The sequence below is a fragment of the Hemicordylus capensis genome, chromosome 4 (genome assembly GCF_027244095.1).
Source record: "Hemicordylus capensis ecotype Gifberg chromosome 4, rHemCap1.1.pri, whole genome shotgun sequence".
Taxonomy (NCBI): Eukaryota; Metazoa; Chordata; class Lepidosauria; order Squamata; family Cordylidae; genus Hemicordylus; species Hemicordylus capensis.
In genome coordinates, this window is record NC_069660.1 from 149,538,915 (window position 1) to 149,556,600 (window position 17,686).

Consider the following 17,686-nt stretch of genomic DNA (forward strand, 5'->3'; position numbering starts at 1 on the left):
TTGTGGACTGGGTGCACCAGGTGTTTGGTCCAACAGTGAGGAGGTACCTCCAGGAGAAGAACCTGCCCCTGAAGGCCATCCTCTTGATGGACAATGCGCCTGCACATCCTCCTGGGCTGGAAGAAGACTTGGCGGAGGAATTCAAGTTCATCCGAGTCATCTTCATGCCACCCAACACCACCCCCCTCATCCAGCTGATGGACCAACAACTGATTGCCAACTTTAAGAAGTTGTACATGAGGGAGCTGTTCCGGCGTTGCCTGGACATGACGGATGGCTCAGGCATCAATCTGGCTGACTACTGGAAGCACCATTTCGATATCGTGAGCTGCCTGCAGATCATCAAAATTTCGTGGGACAGTGTCAGCCAGAGGAACCTCAACAGTTGCTGGAAGAACTTGTGGGCAGCCTGCGTTGTCTCCACTGAATCCAGCACACAGGAGCAGGCCGTGGTAGAGGAGATCGTCTCCCTGGGGCAGACCATGGGCCTGGAGGTTTCAACACAGGACGTGGAAGAATTGGTCGAGGGACACAACCTTGAACTTTCCACCGAGGACCTGTTGAGCCTGCAGGAACAGGAGAAGCAAGGGGTGCAGCCAGACACACCTGAGGAGCAGGAGGAAGAGCCAAGGCAGTTGCCTTCGTCGTCTTATAAGAGGGCCTGCGAACTGTGGGGAGAGCTGCAGACCTTTGTGAACGATCTCAGTGAGGATCAGGCTGCAGCCCAGGAAGCTGTGGAGCACTTTGATAATGTGGTCGTTGCCCCATGGCGAGCAATGCTCCGCAAGAGACAGAGGCAGCAGAACATGGACCAGTTTGTGGTGAAGCAGGCAAGGCAGGAAGAAGAAATGTTGGCTGAGGATGAGGCATGTTGAGTGTGCCTGCCTGCCTTTAAAGTGCCCTGAGGTGACCCGCATCAGGTCCCCAAAAAATGATAAAGTACTGTTGTAAATGTTTATTGTTGAAAAGTAATGTTGCTGTGCAGTTTGCGTGCCTTTAAAGTGCACTTGATAAAGAGTTTTGCACAAAAAACTGGGTGTCTGGGTCTTTTTCCTAGGCTCCAGAACGAATTAATCAGTTTCCAATGCATTCCTATGGGAAACCGCTTTTCGACTTACAAACTTTTCGACCTACGAATGTGCATTCGGAACAGATAAAGTTCGTAAGTAGAGGGACCACTGTATACCGCTTTTCAACAGAAGTTCCTTAAGTGGTTTACATAGAGAAATAAAAATAAAGAAATATGGATCCCTGTCCCCAAAGGGCTCACAATCTAAAAATAAACATAAGATAGACACCACCAACAGCCACTGGAGGGATGCTGTGCTGGGGTTGGATAGGGCCAGTTGCTCTCCTCCTGCTCAACAAAAACTCCACTTTAAAAAGATGTCTCTTTGCTCAGTTAGCAGCGTCTATTAGTAACTTCCTTTAACATGGATGATGTACCACTTTCATCCACAGTTTTACCAATGCATTGTCAAAGGACAATAGGGTCTATATTTGTTTGTTTGTTTGTTTGTTTGTTTGTTTGTTTATTTGATTTTTAGACCGCCCTTACAAAATAGCTCAGGGCGGTTCACAAACATCAAAGACCCTTTAAAACAATTTAAGAGCACTGTAAGGCCAGGCTGAACAGGTAGGTCTTTAGGGACAACATACACAACAGGGCCATCACACATTATGATCCACATGCATGGGGCATATCAGCCCCTACATAGAAGCAAATTTTGGGTAAGCAATTTTATTTTATTTCTGGTAACTAATAAACATGTTTTTCCTTTCTCTAAATAATATGTAGCAGTTTTTGATCATTTTTAAAATGTGAAAGTTATGATCAAGGCTCAGGAAATCCACTAGTCTACTTGTTAGGGACAAGTGAAAAATGATGCCTGAGGAGTGAAAAAAAATCCTGAGTAATGTACCACCATAGTTCAAGAAACCATCCAACAAGTAAAATATTTTGTCTGGCTGGGGAATTGAGCCAATATTTCTTGATGCCTAGTTCTAATAATTTCAAAAAAAGCACTCCTTAGGTGCTGCAGCATGTATATGTAATTGGTGAAATGCCAGGCAATTTAAACGCTCCAATATTGAATTGGTCCACACTTCTGTGACATTCATTCATTACATATCTATGCTAAAAAAAAAAGCATTAGTTTAGGTATGTGGAGCTTTAAGGACAATTATTTTATTAGAACAAGCATAAATATTTTTGTTCTTAATGCTGCAGGACAATTTACCTTTGACTTGTTGGATGCTCTTTTGTATTATGTTTCCCAATTTCTGCCTCTTCATATTTCTAGAATTAAAAAAAAAAGATAGATCTGCATTACCAGTCTCTAACTGAATGCAAAGCAACATCCCAAACTTTCACAATAATTGCAACAATGCATCACAGGCACAGGGTTGGTATGCTGATTAAGTACCCCTGCTATAAACCAATGTTGCCTTCAGGATTATCAGACTTGGGGTAATTATTAAAAAATTTTGCTAAATTTTATCAGTTTACATGTCAACAAGATATGAAAAGAATCAAGAGGAAATATTATGTGATTAGAATATAAGGAAGATTGAATTGGATTACTTCACAAGGCATGAGTGGATTCATCTTATATTTCAACACACAAATACAAACCACCAGAGGCTATCAGCAGAGTAAGTAAATAAAGATCAAAACTAGACACACTTCTTTATACTACTACTTAATTATATAGTTTTACAGTTGTTCACTTTCATCAACAAAGCACACGGCTTACCTTTTTACTTCTCTCTGAGAAAGATGACTTCTTGTTACTGGATGTCTTGAAATAAATTAACACATGAAAAGAGGAAAGCCATTATCAATTTGTCACAGTGTTATAATCATTTTATTCTGTCAGATAGACAGTAATGTAATAATGCAACTCATTCATATAAACTGAATACTACAGCCTCTTTGTAGCTAAAATCAGGTCATTTTGGAAAAAGATTAAGGAACATTATGCGACGATGATGGATCTGAATAGTAAGCTAATCAGATAACTAGGTTCAGAAGTCATTTTAAGAAGATGTAAACTGCAAAATGATCTTCTTTGGGATGTCCTTTGTTTAGTCTGAAGACCAACACACACACAAATAGTTAGGAGGACATTAACATATTTTCTATAGTAACAGAGGCAAATAAGCTCTCTTTCCATCTCTATTTCTTCTACAGATGTTACAGATAAAGGTGTTATCACAGTTAAAACTATGCCATGTATTCTTATTTATTGCTTTTAATTATTGTGTATTACAAACTATTTTTAACCTGAAGGACGACATTTAAACTTATTAAAATTCTGATATTGCCAATAGCTTTCCTTAGAAGCCAAATCCATTCTTCTATTCCCATTTAGCAGCTCACTATACAGGTAGTCACTAAATGGTGCAGCGGGAAATGACTTGAATATCAAGCCAGAGATTGCCGGTTCGAATCCCCAATGGTACCTATATTGGGCAGCAGCAATATAGGAAGATGCTGAAATGCATCATCTCATACTGTGAGGGAGGAGGCAATGGTAATGGCAATGGTATTCTACCAAAGACAACCACAGGACTCTGTGGGTGCCAGGAGTAGAAATCGACTCGATAGCACACTTTACCTTTACATCTTTGATAACAAGTTAAAATACCCTAATAATGCATGAAATACATGCCAGTTAAAAGTTTTCTATCTATGAAGAATAACTGAAACATTTATATGGAATCATCTAGGATATCAATCAACAATTGCTGGAAATATTCTGATTTAGCTGTTCTAATCCCATCTGGCAACAGATCTTTGCTAGTTGAACAGAGAGGCACTTTTTAAACTGCTGAGTCTCCTTTGTGAGCCCCTTTAAGACAGGGAACAATTTTCGCATCCATGTTGCTAAGTAGATCACTTTGAGAACTTTTTATTCTTGTTGAAAATTGTGTTTAAATAGATGTTGAAGCCAGTGCAGTTTGTGGGTTATTTCTTCTCATGAGGTTGATTATACAGCTGCATTGGGCTTTGTGGTTTTATTCCATCTATACATTCAAACAGGGTCTTTGTATAGACATTTGATACAATGCTTTCTTTTGATATGGATGAATTAATGTCTATCTTTGAACCAGATATATAGGTAATGTGTACTCCGCTCCACCCTGCCTTCATCAACTCTTTTGTGTCAGTCTTGATCTGTGTTGCTTCCATTTTTCCTTCTGATATTTTTTCCCTACAGAAACTCAAGGAAAGCACATGGGCTAGGTGGGTTGTGACTTGTCAATTTACAGAAACAGACAGAGGATTAGATGCCAATGCAAGACCTGGCTCAAATTTTAAAGTCATCACCCCTTGCCCTCCATTCCCCTCCCTTACAAAATTCAGCTTAAGTTTCAGACCTAGTGGCTTTTCTTCCTTTGTCAGCCAATCTCCCTCTCATTCTGAGTCCTCTCGCCTTCTCCATCATTCCCTCTCTCAACAGACATGGAGAAACAGAGAGAATTAGCCAATAGTGAAGGCAATTAATTTGCATTCCACATCAACGATCTTGGAAGGAAAGTTTAGAGATCATAAATGATCTGGAGTTAGGGCTGAGCAGTGAAGTGACCAAGTGTGCAGAGGATCCCAAACTATTCAGGGTGATTTAAAGCAAAATGGATTGCAATTTACTCCAAAGGAATCTTTCCAAACTGGGTGAATTAACAACAAAATGGCAAATGCGGCTTAATATAAGTAAGTGTAAAGTGATGCACACTGTGGGGAAAGCCCAACTTCATACATACACTAATGGGGTCCAGGTGACTCACCACGAGAGAGATCTTGGGGACATGGCAGATTAAAAACAGTTTGCTTACCTGTATGATGATCTGGGAGTGATCCGTTGAGGAATCCACCCACAAGGTCTTGCGCAGGCGCAGAACCCATGCTTATGAATGGCAACGGATCACAATCCAGATCTCAATGAAAACATCAACCATGTATGCAGCAGCTGTGAAACAGCGAATTCCATTTGGGGGATCATGAGGAAAAGTATTGACAATAAAATTGCTAATATTATAATGCCCTCATAAAAACCTATGGTGTGACCACATTTGAAATAATGTGTACAGTATTTGGTTGCTGCGTATCAAAAAGTATATTGTAGAGCTTGAAAGGGGACAGAAGAAGGCAACCAAACTGATCAGGGGGCTGGAGCACCTTCTTTATGAGGAAAGGCTATAATATTTGGAGCTTGTAATTTAGAAAATAGGAAACTAAGGGGGGCATGGCAAAGGCTTAAAAGTTATGTATGGTTTGGCGAAAGTGGATAGAGAGAATTTTTCTCCTTCTCTCACAATGCTAGAACCCAAAAGTTATCCAATAAAACTGAGTGGTAGGAGACTTAGGAAGGACATAAAGAAGCACTTCTTCAAATAATCCATAAACACATCAGTCTATTGGATTTGCTGCCCCAAGATGTGGTAATGGCCACTTGTTTAGACAGCTTTAAAGATGATTACTCAAATTCATGGAGAAGTCTATCAATGGTACAAGACTATATGCTACCTTTACGCTCATAAGCAAGATGAAAACCAGCAAGGGAACAACAGCAGGAGAGGGGGCATACTTTCAACTCCTGGTTATGAGCTTCCCAGAGGAAGTTGATTGGGTGCTGTGGGAAACAGTATGCAGGATTTGTCACTTCCTTTGCTTGAGCCTCACTGCAAACTCCACTTATGTGACTGAACAAGAATTACAGTTTTCACATAATTAGAAAGTTGAAATCCATTTAGATTTCAGAGGAGTTTTACGTAATTTTAGCAGCTTTAGTTAACACAGCCATGTGTAGCACACAAAAATCTCAAGGAGATTACTAACATATTTTGAATATTTAAAACATTCTGTTTGAATAGCAAGTATAATTGTTAGTCAATGACTATATTCATGATTTTATTCTAGCCTTTCTGTAGTACTGGTAATTCTTTCTGTATTAAGTGCCTGAAAAACTGTTTTCAGTAACATTCTCAATAGTCACAATCACACTTTCCTACCTTGCTGTCTGAAGTGTCATCCTTTTTGCTGGATTTCTTACTGTGTTTTTTGGACATGTTCAGGGTTCAAAACCTAAAAGTGAGAAGATGTCTTAACATTAGTTAAAAGAATACAGATGCAGTTATTTCCAAGGAGATATTATTTGAACAACAGCAAGCTCACAATTTTTAATTAACTCAATCAATTTTTGTTTAAAATTTAATGTAATGATATCTGGCCTGCATTACAGTGGTCCCTCTAATTTTTTTCATCTCTGTGTGGAATGAGTTTTGTTCTGGGTGGCAGTATCAAGGCAGTGTGTACACACCTGCATTCAGAATGGGGCCTTTCTGATTCAACCTGAACGGGATCTGAAAAGAACTGAGCGGATATCCAGAAACTTGTGAGTGTGCACACATACACACGCCTTAGAGGGAACAGTGGAGAGAAACTAAAACAAAATACTTTACCTGGAGTCAACATCAAAGCAAACTGAATATCCACAATACCACAATGGGATAAATATCTACTGCTTTTTCAGCCTGATTGTTTAGCATTCTGGTAATTGGGCCCCATATGCCTTGAAGACAAACTTATCTGTTACAATGTCCAAGACCAGCCAACAAATATCTACTGCCCATCAATGCATCAAACAAGGGTGCAAGACAGAAACAGAAATCCTAGTACCAGCATCACTAACTGGGGGAGAGAACAGATGGCTGCTTCACACTAACTGGAGAAGACACACAAAAACAGTGGCATAGCATACCTTGTCTCATGGTTCTTACAACATGCACCTCAAAATGACATGAAGATCAATGAGGAGCTTGTTTCTTTAGAAACAGAACTGCACCTTCCATAATTCCCCCTCTCACAGCACTAGAAACAAGTGTCATCCACTGAAGCTGACTGGCAGGCGATTTAGGACAGACAAAAGGAAGTACTTCAAATTGTGCATAATTAAGCTCTGTAGCTTCCATAAACAAACAATGGAATGTTGCCCATCCCTCTACTTTCTGATGTCTAGTCTAGACCTTTGCTTTGTCACTGCTGAAGCTGAATAATCTGCACCATTGTGCGCACAGAGATGCTCACTTACAATGCTGCTGTCTCCATGCAGTACTGCAGGAGTTCCCAACCTGTGGTACTCCAGATGTTGCTGAACTACAACTCCCATCATCTCCAGGTAAAATTTATTGCTTCCCATATAGGGGAAGCAGTTGTAAGACCTAATCAGGTCAATTTTATATTGAATAAGTGCATAGATAGGTTAGCCATATTGTATTAGATGAATGCTTGACATGAGTCTGTTTGCTTGCCACAGTTTAGGCCTTGTAAGATGAGATCATGCCAAATTCCCCTGTTCTAGCAAAACTTTCCATGCTGACAAGAGCTTTTGTCTAAAATTAGAGAAAATCGGCCTGTCGGCTCGGGCACACTTCCTCATTTTTCAATACCTCAGATCGAAAGTACACCAAGGCTCAGTGTTCCATTTGAAGGGGGGGGGTCGCTTGGCCCATGCCTTGTTCCTCTTTCACATCTCCCCTAGCCAATGATATTAAATGTTAAATGGAACAGGTTAGCCGAAGGCCATGAATGGTCAAGACCCCTTCCCTGTCCAATCACTATTGATGCATGGGTGGGAAGGGTTCGAGGATACTTAAAGACCCTAATCTGAGGATAGAGGGTACTGGGCTCTCTCCCTCAGGGAGGGTGGCTCAGGCACGGCACACAGGAGGAGGAAAGGAGGAAGTTGATCCGATTAATCAATTTGACGGCACCTAGCATCTAGCAAAAAGAGGAACAAGTCGAGGTTCCCTTGGGGTATAGAATATTGTGACCGCAAGGGTCTGGCTGTCCTGTCAGTGTCTCAAGGCTGTTAGTTTTGTGACTGCTTTGTGTGAGAGAAGTAATTTTGCTGCATGCTGTATGCTGTGATTCATCTGAACATTGGTAAGAAAATTAATCTGTTTTGATTAAATATAATCTCTTCACTTCTCCTCGTGTCTTCTTGGGTCTTGGGATTCCTGACAGCCAGTACCATCAAAAGGGACCCACGTCTATGAATGTGAGGATTTTTGGAGCCCACGATTATTCCTGGTTGCAGGGATTTTGGAGGTGTCAAAAATCTCTTACACAGTCCCATAATTATCTGTTCCCCATAAGGGGGGGGGGAGTACAGAAACGCACAATATTGTGCAGAGCTAGCCACACTGTGAGCAGTCACCTCTGAGCAGCAACAACACAATGCTGTAGATTATTTGGCTTGGGCAGTGATGAAGCACAGGCCTACTATTCCCTTCTGTTCCACAGATCCTTTTCATGTCTTCTCTCCAGCTTGCTTCCCCCACACCAATGTTCACCAACCAACTTTCCTCCCACAACAGTCATTAACCAACTTTTCTTCCCCTTTCCCAACATTCTGCGATTCTCCCTTCATTTGTCTTGCATTTCATAATATCATAAGAATAGGCATTATGGTCCAAATTGGACCTGTCCACACATAAGGGGCATTAGCACACATGTCCTGCCCTGCCCTCCCTCCTGGTGCTCCATCCCTTAGACATAATCACATGGGGGGGGGTGAGGAATTCATTCAAACCACCTGAATCGTGGAGGATACAACCTTCAACCCAAAATGTTGCAGCCCTGTTCATCACACATAAGAGCCACAATTAGTACTCTAAACAGGCATATTTTTAATTCCAGCTGCATAGCACAATACAGCTGCATAGCACCTGCCACTCTGGGAACAACTTGCTTCTCAAGAGGAATGAGGTTATAGGAATAGGGATAGTCTCAGCCCAAATCCCAAACACTCACATTTCTGGCTGGAGCTACATTTTGAGGTTTCCCAATTGCAGGGCTACTGGATTCCGGCTGACACTCCACACCTGTACAAGTGGTTTGTGCCATTTAATGTGAGGGGCAGAGTAAAGTTTACCTTGTACTGGATCTCTTTAACCAAGAATGTTGTTGCACAGAGAAACCCCATGCCAACTCTGCTCCACTGGAAACACAAATGGAGACACTCTATGGCTAGATCGGGTATTTTCATGCAAGTTGGCAAGCTAGTGTATCACATTTCTTAGATGTGTACATTTAGTGTACATATCTGATATCAGACCTAGAAAACACATGCAGTATATATAATACAAGGCTAACTCTGTGACTAAATTTGGGGTGGGGGGAGTTATTCCCTCAGTTCCAAGGTCCTGTTACAACACATGAAATTTTAACCAATGGTGATTACCATTTAAATAGCATAAAATCAATTAGTGGCAATTACAATGCATACGATTTCAAGGGCTCATTCATGAGAGATGCTTAAATGAGTTCTCCTGCATCTGTGGGATGCATTATGCCACCTATATTGTGGTGTTTAAAACCACAGGCTGTTTGAGAACATATCACCTCCTGTTGTCACCATAGGAGTATACATCAGTGGTCAGCAGCTAGTTCTGCTGCAGGGCCATTATGAGAAGTAGGAGAGGGAAGGATGGCTGCTAGTGCCTCAATCCCCACCCCTCAGGCATAGCTCGCTAGCAAGTCCTCTTTCCAGAACTGTCATGGGGAGTCACATAAGGAAGATAAAATGGAAATATGCAACTACAACTAGGAGCACTCAGATGCAGCCAGGCTAGGAGCACTCAGATGAGCACTCAGATGCAGCCAGGCTTTAGAAATCTGACAAGAGAGGTAAATTTTGAAACCCAAAACTTAAGAAAACATCCTGCAACTGACATATATAAAGATTTAGAGCCTTTATCAAAGTACAAACTGACATTACCATGGCTGAAGCAATATAGAACTAGTAAACATTCTATCTGTAACTAGCCTGCATCCCAAAATTAAGCAATGGAGTGTAACAAAGCATCTCCAGAAGTTATTGTTTGATTGCACAGCTTACTGTAAATCCTATGTGTATTTACCCACAAGTTCCACTTACATGTCTAATGGCACTTACTCCCTTTCAAGTGTGTGTAGCACTGCAGCATGCATTATTTATTTGTTTGTTTGTTTGATTGATTTCTATACTGCCCTTCTAAAAATGGCTCAGGGCATTAGTTACTTATGATGTGAGAGGCTATCAGTTGTGCAGCATTTATTTTGCCATAGATGCAGGGAATAAAGGTCCTTTGGATTTGCAAAAGTATTATTATTGGACACATCCTCTTCCAATATGGAGGTGCCCAGTGTTACCAAAGATCAGGTGTAGAGGGGCATGTGTGTGTGTGTGTGTGCGTGCATGCGTGCATGTCTGTCCAAATTAGTCATGAGGAATTATAATTAAGCAATGGCTTCAAAGAGACATTCCTGGACCAGGGCCTTCCCTACCAGTTTGAATAGTACCAGGCTGCATTCCCTTTAACTCAACAAGCCATTTCCAGTTATTTGTGCCACAAATGTTCAGTGCAACTAATAACGCTCCTAAGGCTCTTTAGATCTCTGGACTAATGAGGTACAATCAAAACATATAGCTGGAACCCATCTTAAGGATGGGCCTCTCTTCCTCTTCACTTCAGCACCTGCAAGATAAAGTCTGTATTTGCTGTCAAACAAGTAAACTTGAGTTTACTGCTTATGGTTAATAGCCGACTGTTAGGAGCTGCCAAGCAGGAGTTTTTCAATAGCTTCTTGTACAAGCAAGAACAGAGTGAAGCAAAAGGAGTGGGGGGGGGGGGTGTCACTGTTTCCTCTAAGAGGGATTTCCATATGTTGTTGACTACAACTCCCAGAATCTTCAGCTGCAGTAGCTTTCCATTGGGGATTCTTGGAGTTGTAGTCAACAACATATGGGGATCCCTCTTAGAGAAAACACTGGTGGGGCTATGGATGCAATCAAAATACACCATCAGCTCAGGATACTCTAGGTTTTCCAGGACCCACCTTACACCAATGAACAGTTGTGTCTCTCCATATGTAAATAAAAAGTTATGCCACACTTCTACCAAGTCTTGTGCATCCTCCCTTCCACTTGCAAGGAGAGTAAAAAACTGAGAAAAAGTAGAACTATAGCTATGCCTTCTCAACCATCACTCCCTCCTCATTCCTCTTTCAGCTCTGTGTTGACAGTTGGGAAACTGTCAATTGCCTACCCATGCTGTATGAACTGTTACCCTCTAGTACCATGAATTTAGTTTTCTTGCAGTGCACTGCTAGATTTCTAGATCAATGCTGTCCTATATGTGATTTTTGCATGCATGCCTATGGTGTGCAAGAGAAGGGCAAACTTAGCCTCTAGCCACATTTCCATCCATACTTGGCTGCTGCCATCTGTTGCTCATCACCCATCCATGTTCTAATTTAGCAGACAACCTCTGTGTGGAATAAGGGGGCACTAGTTGACAAACCTGAAGCAGAGAGAAACAGAAGGACCAATACTATAACCACAGAAACTGCCTAGCCTGGCTCTGTATGGGCTTTTCTCTGCTTACAGATCATTACTCACACTAGCAGTCAAAGCCATCTTTAGGGCCCAGTGTGAGAATAATTTGTAGGGCTGTAAGACTGCTATGACAGTCACATGCAATTTCAGTGTATGTCAAATCAGAGCCAGCATAAGTTCAAACAAAACCCTTAGCAACCACCACATATAATCACCGTGCAATGCCTGTGAATGGTAGGGACATCTGGCTAACATCTATTCACCATACAAGTAAAATATCAATTATTTTTATTATTTATTTAATTAATTTATAGAGTTGAAGGAAGGAAAAATGAAAGGTTAAAAAAAAAAAAAAAAAAAAACCACACACACCCCAGCAGGAGCCTGACTGTAGTTCAGTTCTTTTGCTCTTATTGGCAAAAAAAAAAGTTCAAGAACAGCCACATGGATGAAAGAATCTTTATTTTGACCGCCAATCAAAAGCATAACAAGGCAAATGTTAATCAATACACACACATGTGGACAAATGTGTTGGTACCCCTCCACGAAAAAAGAAGAACCCACAATTGTCTCTGAAATAACTTGAAACCAACAAAAGTAATTGGCACCAATCATTGTTTATTCCCCATTGAACAAAAATCAGACTTTGCTTTAGAGTTTTGATGCAACAGAATATTTCAAATAATGACACAAATGAAAATGGCATGGACAAAAATGATGGGACCCTTAACCTAATATTTTGTTGCACAACCTTTAGAGACAATCACTGCAAACAAACCATTCCTGTAGCTCTCAATGAGACTTCTGCACCTGTCAACGGGTGGTTTTGCCCAATCTTCCTGAGCAAACTGCTTCAGCTGTGTCAGGTTTGAAGGGTGCCTTCTACAGACTGCATGTTTCAGTTCTTTCCATAGATGTTCGATAGGATTCAAATCAGGGCTCATAGAAGGCCACTTCAGAATAGTCCAATGTTTTGTTCTTAGCCATTCTTGGGATGCTTTTAGCTGTTTGTTTTGGGTCATTATCCTGTTGGAGGATCCATGACCTGCGACTGAGACAGAGCATTCTGACACTGGGCAGTACGTTTCACTCCAAAATATCTTATAGTCTTGAGACTCCATTGTTTCCTGCACAGACTCAAGGCACCCCGTGCCAGACGCAGCAAAGCAGCCCCAAAACATAACCGAGCCTCCTCCATGTTTCACAGTAGGTATGGTGTTCTTTTCTTTGAAAGCTTCATTTTTTTTGTCTGTGGACATAGAGCTGATGTGACTTGCCAAAAAGCTCCAGTTTTGTCTCATCTGTCTAAAGGACATTCTCCCAGAAGCATTGTGTCTTGTCAATATGCATTTCAGCAAATTACAGTCTGGCTTTTTTATGTTTTTCTTTCAACAGTGGAGTCCTCCTGGGTCTTCTTCCATTGAGCCCACTGTCACTCAAAAAGTGACAGATGGTGCGATCAGACACTGATGAACCTTGACCTTGGAGTTCAGCGTGTATCTCTTTGGAAGTTGTCCTTGGCTTTTTGTCTACCATTCTCACTATCCTTCTGCCCATTCTGGGGTCAATTTTCCTCTTGTGGTCGTGTCCACGGAGGTTGGCTACAGTCCCATGGACCTCGAACTTCTTAATCATATTTGCAACTGCTGTCACAGGAATATCAAACTGCTTGGAGATGGTCTTATAGCCTTTGCCTTTAACATGGTTGTCTATAATTTTCTTTCTGATCTCCTCAGACAACTCTTTCCTTTGTTTTCTCTGGTCCATGTTCATTGTGGGACACACGATGATACCAAACAGCAGAGTGACTACTTTTCTCCATTTAAATAGGCTGAAGTACTGATTGCACGATTGGAGACATGTGTGATACTAATTAAAGAAAATAGCTAATTTGAAAAATCACTAATCCAATTATTCATGATCTTTTCTTGTGTACCAACAAATGTATCCAGGCCACTTTAGAATATCTTTGTAGAATAAGCAATACTTTACCTCTTTTCACACTTGCTTTGCTTTACTCGATGACATAAAAAAGGCATGCAGGTATACATAGGACAATTGCTTTTCATTTAATCGCTTTTCAGGAGGCATAAGACACTTTTTCAATGAGCTGTAGGGGTACCAACAAATTTGTCCGTGTGTGTAAATAACCAACCTTCAAATGCAGCAGAAGCCAAAACTCAAAGATTAAGAAAAAGTAATCATAGTCCTAAACCATTTGGTCAATTTGTTCTGTTTAATCTCCCTGGTTTATTTTAATTTCCTTATCTATACTCATCAGCGCCATCTTGGCTTCCTGTGCATCAGCAATGATGTCTCTTGTTGCTCGGCCTTTTCTGAAACCAGCTTGAACATCTGGCATTTCTCTTTTGGCACAGGGCTCTAATCTGTGTTGGATGATCCTGAGCATTATTTTGCTAGCATATGAAATTAAGGCTATTGTGCGATGGTTGGCACAATCTGTTAAGTCTCCTTTCTTTGGTATGGGTATGAAGACTGACCTCTTCCAATCTGTTGGCCATTGTGTCCTTCTCCAAATTTGCTGGCATAGTTTGGTTAGAGCCTTGACTGATTCTTCTTCTGTTGCTTGCCATATTTCTGTAGCTATTCCATCAATTCCTGTAGCCTTCCAACTTGGTAATGACCGGAGTGCTGATCTAACTTCCTCTACACATCATACCACATATAAAATCTTATTGATTGATTTCACTCACTCACACTTCTATACTACCAAATCATGGGGTCTCAAGGCAGTTAATTATAACAAACAATTTTAACAAAATGATTAAGTCAATTTGAATAGTTTAAAATTTAACCTAAAGCCTGGTTAAACAGGAATATCTTCAGCGCTTAAAAAAAAAATAGTCAGAGATGTTGATATTCTTAGTCCAGTGGGAAGCACATCCCCATAGTACAGGGATGACTACAGAGAAGGCCTAACCCCAAATTGCTGCCAGATAAGCTGGTGGCAACTACAGGTGGACCTCCCCAAATGATTTTGAAAAGTGCTGGGACTGATGCAGAAGGCGGCTTGCCTCATAAATATCCAAGACCTAAACCATTTAGAGCTTTATAGATAATTACCAGCACTTTGTATTTCACCTGGAACATATTGGCAGCCAGTGTAATGCTTTTAAAATAGGAGTAATATGGCCTCTCCGAATTATCCTGGAGACCAACCTGGTTGCTGAATTTTGCACTAATTGAAGTTTTCAGACTAGATACAAAGACAGCCCTACATTGAGCACATTATAGTAGTCAAGCCCAGAGGTTACCAGCATGTGCACCACTGTCTTAAGGCTATCCTCTTCCAGAAATGGATGCAGCTGACATAAAACAGATAAAAAGCACTCTTGGACACTGCCTCAGTCCAAGACACCAGAGAGAAGTTTGGGTACTGTGTACCTGTTCCTTCAGGGGAGTGCAACACCATCCAGATTCCAGAACAGGCAGATCTGTTCCATCTCCTGAATTATGACCCCCCACAATGAGCACCTCTGTCTTGCCTTGATTCAGCTTCAATTTGTTATCTCTCATCCAGCCTATCACTGCCTGCAGGCAGGCATTTAGGAAAGTTAAGCCATTTTCTGATCATGGATAAAGTTTTATTTATTTCATTTACACATTTATATACCACCCAGAACTCATGTCTCCAAACAGTTTACACAGTAATGGGTATCATTTGTGTACTGATAATATACCCTGCACCAAATCTCCTGATGATCTCCCCCAGCGGTTTCATGTAGATGTTAAAAAGCATTTGAGACAAAATTATTATTTATTATTATTTATTTGATTTTTATACCGCCCTTCCAAAATGGCTCAGAGCGGTTTACAATTAAAACAAACCATTAAAACAGTAAAGATCTCAACAAAAATTAAATGCAATATAACAAAAATTAACAATTTAAAAACATTTTAAAACAACAATTAAACCATCGCAGTAATTAAAAACCCTGAAACCGGGTTAAGATATTAAAACCGATTTGAAAACCCTGGAAAGCCAGGCCAAACAGATACGTTTTAAGAGCTCTCCTGAAGGCTAATAGAGAATTCAGATTCAAAATGGAGCCCTGCTGGACCATACATAAGTTCTCGTTTTGAAGAGCAACCATCTCCAAGTAATATCATCTGAACTATACCAGAACAACAGGAACAGAACTACAGCAAAGCGGCACCTGGCACTCTCAACTCCTCTAGACCAGTGTTTCTCAACCGGCGGTCCGCGGACCGGTGCCGGTCCGCGACGACTTGAGTGCCGGTCCTTGCCCTGACGAGTTAACACCCTCACCCCACCTGCGAACCTCTGTGTAGTTTTTAAAAAATCTTCTAATTCCAGCCGCTTGCCGCTTTACTTGCCGCTTGTCTTCCCTTGCCGCGAACCTCCGTGCATATTTTTAAATTCTGATGCTGAGGGGATGGCTGGGGATGGCTGCTGGGTGGGGGATGAGCCAGTGGTCCTTCTACCCGCCCGCCCCACCCATGCCTGCTTTGAACCTCTGTGCTTAAAAAATTCCTGACATTCCAGCCGCCGCGCGGCCGAGGGGACGGCTATGGGGGGGGGGGCCATGGTCTTTCCACCCACACACACCCCGGCGGCGGCGGCGGCAGAGGATCCCAGAGCGACGCCGTGGCCTGCCATCCCGCCCGGCGTCGCTTCCCAACTGTGAGGGACGCCTGCGCAGTAACGCCTGCAGGCGTCCCTCACAGTTGGGAAGCGACGCCGGGCGGGATGGCAGGCCACGGCGTCGCTCTGGGATCCTCCGCCGCCGCCGCCGGGGTGTGTGTGGGTGGAAAGACCATGGGCTCCCCCCCCCCAATAGCCGTCCCCTCGGCCGCGCGGCGGCTGGAATGTCAGGAATTTTTTAAGCACAGAGGTTCAAAGCAGGCATGGGTGGGGCGGGCGGGTAGAAGGACCACTGGCTCATCCCCCACCCAGCAGCCATCCCCTCAGCATCGGAATTTAAAAATATGCACGGAGGTTCGCAGCAAGGGAAGACAAGCGGCAAGTAAAGCAGCAAGCGGCTAGAATTAGAAGATTTTTAAAAAACTACACAGAGGTTCGCAGGTGGGGTGAGGGTGTTAACTCGTCAGGGCAAGGTATAAATGGCTTTTATAAATAGCATTTAAATCGATTTCACTCCTGCCCAGTCCTATCAAGAAAACATGCTGTAGTGAAGTCATCAAAATATGACTTTTAACTGTCATTTTCAATGATAAGGTGATTTGGTGGTGCCACAATCACATTCCATATTCAAAAGTTAATATGTCTTGTGGGGGACCCACAAATCTCTACATGTGGCAATGTTTTATTTTACCTCATGAGGGTGAACTCACAAGAATGCTAAATTTCAGGAAAATGAAGCATTGTCTGTAGAAAATGTAGATGTCTGCATCCTAAGATTAGATCTGTTATTTCAAATGAATAAGTTAACTCCAGTCTCTCTGCAGTCCCCTGCCACATGCACCTCTCTTATCTACCCATTTTCTCTCTAGCCTTCTTTACCCCTCCTTCCTCAACTGCTCCCTCAGCTAAACATCCTTTCCTAGGCCTGTCAGTTCCCTTGTTGCCTACCCAGGCTCCTGCCTAATTTTGCTTTTTCTATGCCTCTTTACCTAGCTCCTTCTGCAAGATCTGAGCAGCTTATAGAGACTTTCTCTCTCTCCCTCAAGCCAAACCTCCCTATTCTCTTTCCATCTCTTTCTTTTCTAGCTCTTTCTCTTTCTCTCCCTCTCTCCCTTCAAGCCTGCTCCATCTCCTTTTCCTTTTTCTATCCCTCTGTGTCTCTCTCTCAAGCCAAGCCTGCCCTATTCTTTCCCTCTCTTGCTTCTCTCTTTCGTTTTTATAAAAGCCTGTGTGGTGAAGGATCAAAGCATAATCTTCTTATCAAAAATTAAGAGAAAAACTTCTCTAATCTTTTTCCTTAGAAGTGCTCTGTGTTAAGTGTGATGATTTGGCAGAGGTGGAAAGGAAGAACAATGCATTTTATTGTTATGTATTTTGTACAGATTGCATTGTATTTATTTTATTAGAATTTTTAATTCAATTTATTTTATTTTAATTTAAATTAATCTTGGCCAGAACTTCAAAAGTTAAATTTTGATTAAATTCATTTTAATTAATTTCACTTTAATTTGATTTAATTAATTGATTGATATTAAGTGTTACTGTAATCATCAGCACCCTAAAAATTGACCTTGGCCCCCATAAGCCAAGTCACAGTCAGTTTTGGTCCCCCAGGTCATTTGAATTGTGCATGCCTGTAGTATAGTACTAATAGATAAACTTGAAACCTCTTTAC

General features: G+C 41.6%; 1 protein-coding gene across 17 annotated transcripts in view; it reads right to left on the bottom strand.

Moving 5' to 3' along the window:
- SWT1 (SWT1 RNA endoribonuclease homolog) overlaps positions 1–17,686 on the bottom strand; it is a 107,255-nt gene that overhangs the window by 83,201 nt on the left and 6,368 nt on the right. For 11 of the 17 annotated variants that reach the window (XR_008305455.1, XR_008305456.1, XM_053242610.1 and 8 more), the window contains exons 2-4: positions 6,016–6,088; positions 2,757–2,801; positions 2,241–2,299 (exon numbers count right to left, since the gene is read on the bottom strand). Coding sequence is in view for 15 of the 17 variants with exons in the window: in XM_053242610.1 (XP_053098585.1) it covers positions 2,241–2,299; positions 2,757–2,801; positions 6,016–6,072 (161 nt within the window). In the remaining 2 variants the exon portion in view is untranslated. The remainder of the gene's footprint in view (positions 1–2,240; positions 2,300–2,756; positions 2,802–6,015; positions 6,089–17,686) is intronic. The other 6 variants (XM_053242618.1, XM_053242621.1, XM_053242622.1 and 3 more) reach the window with 1 other exon arrangement.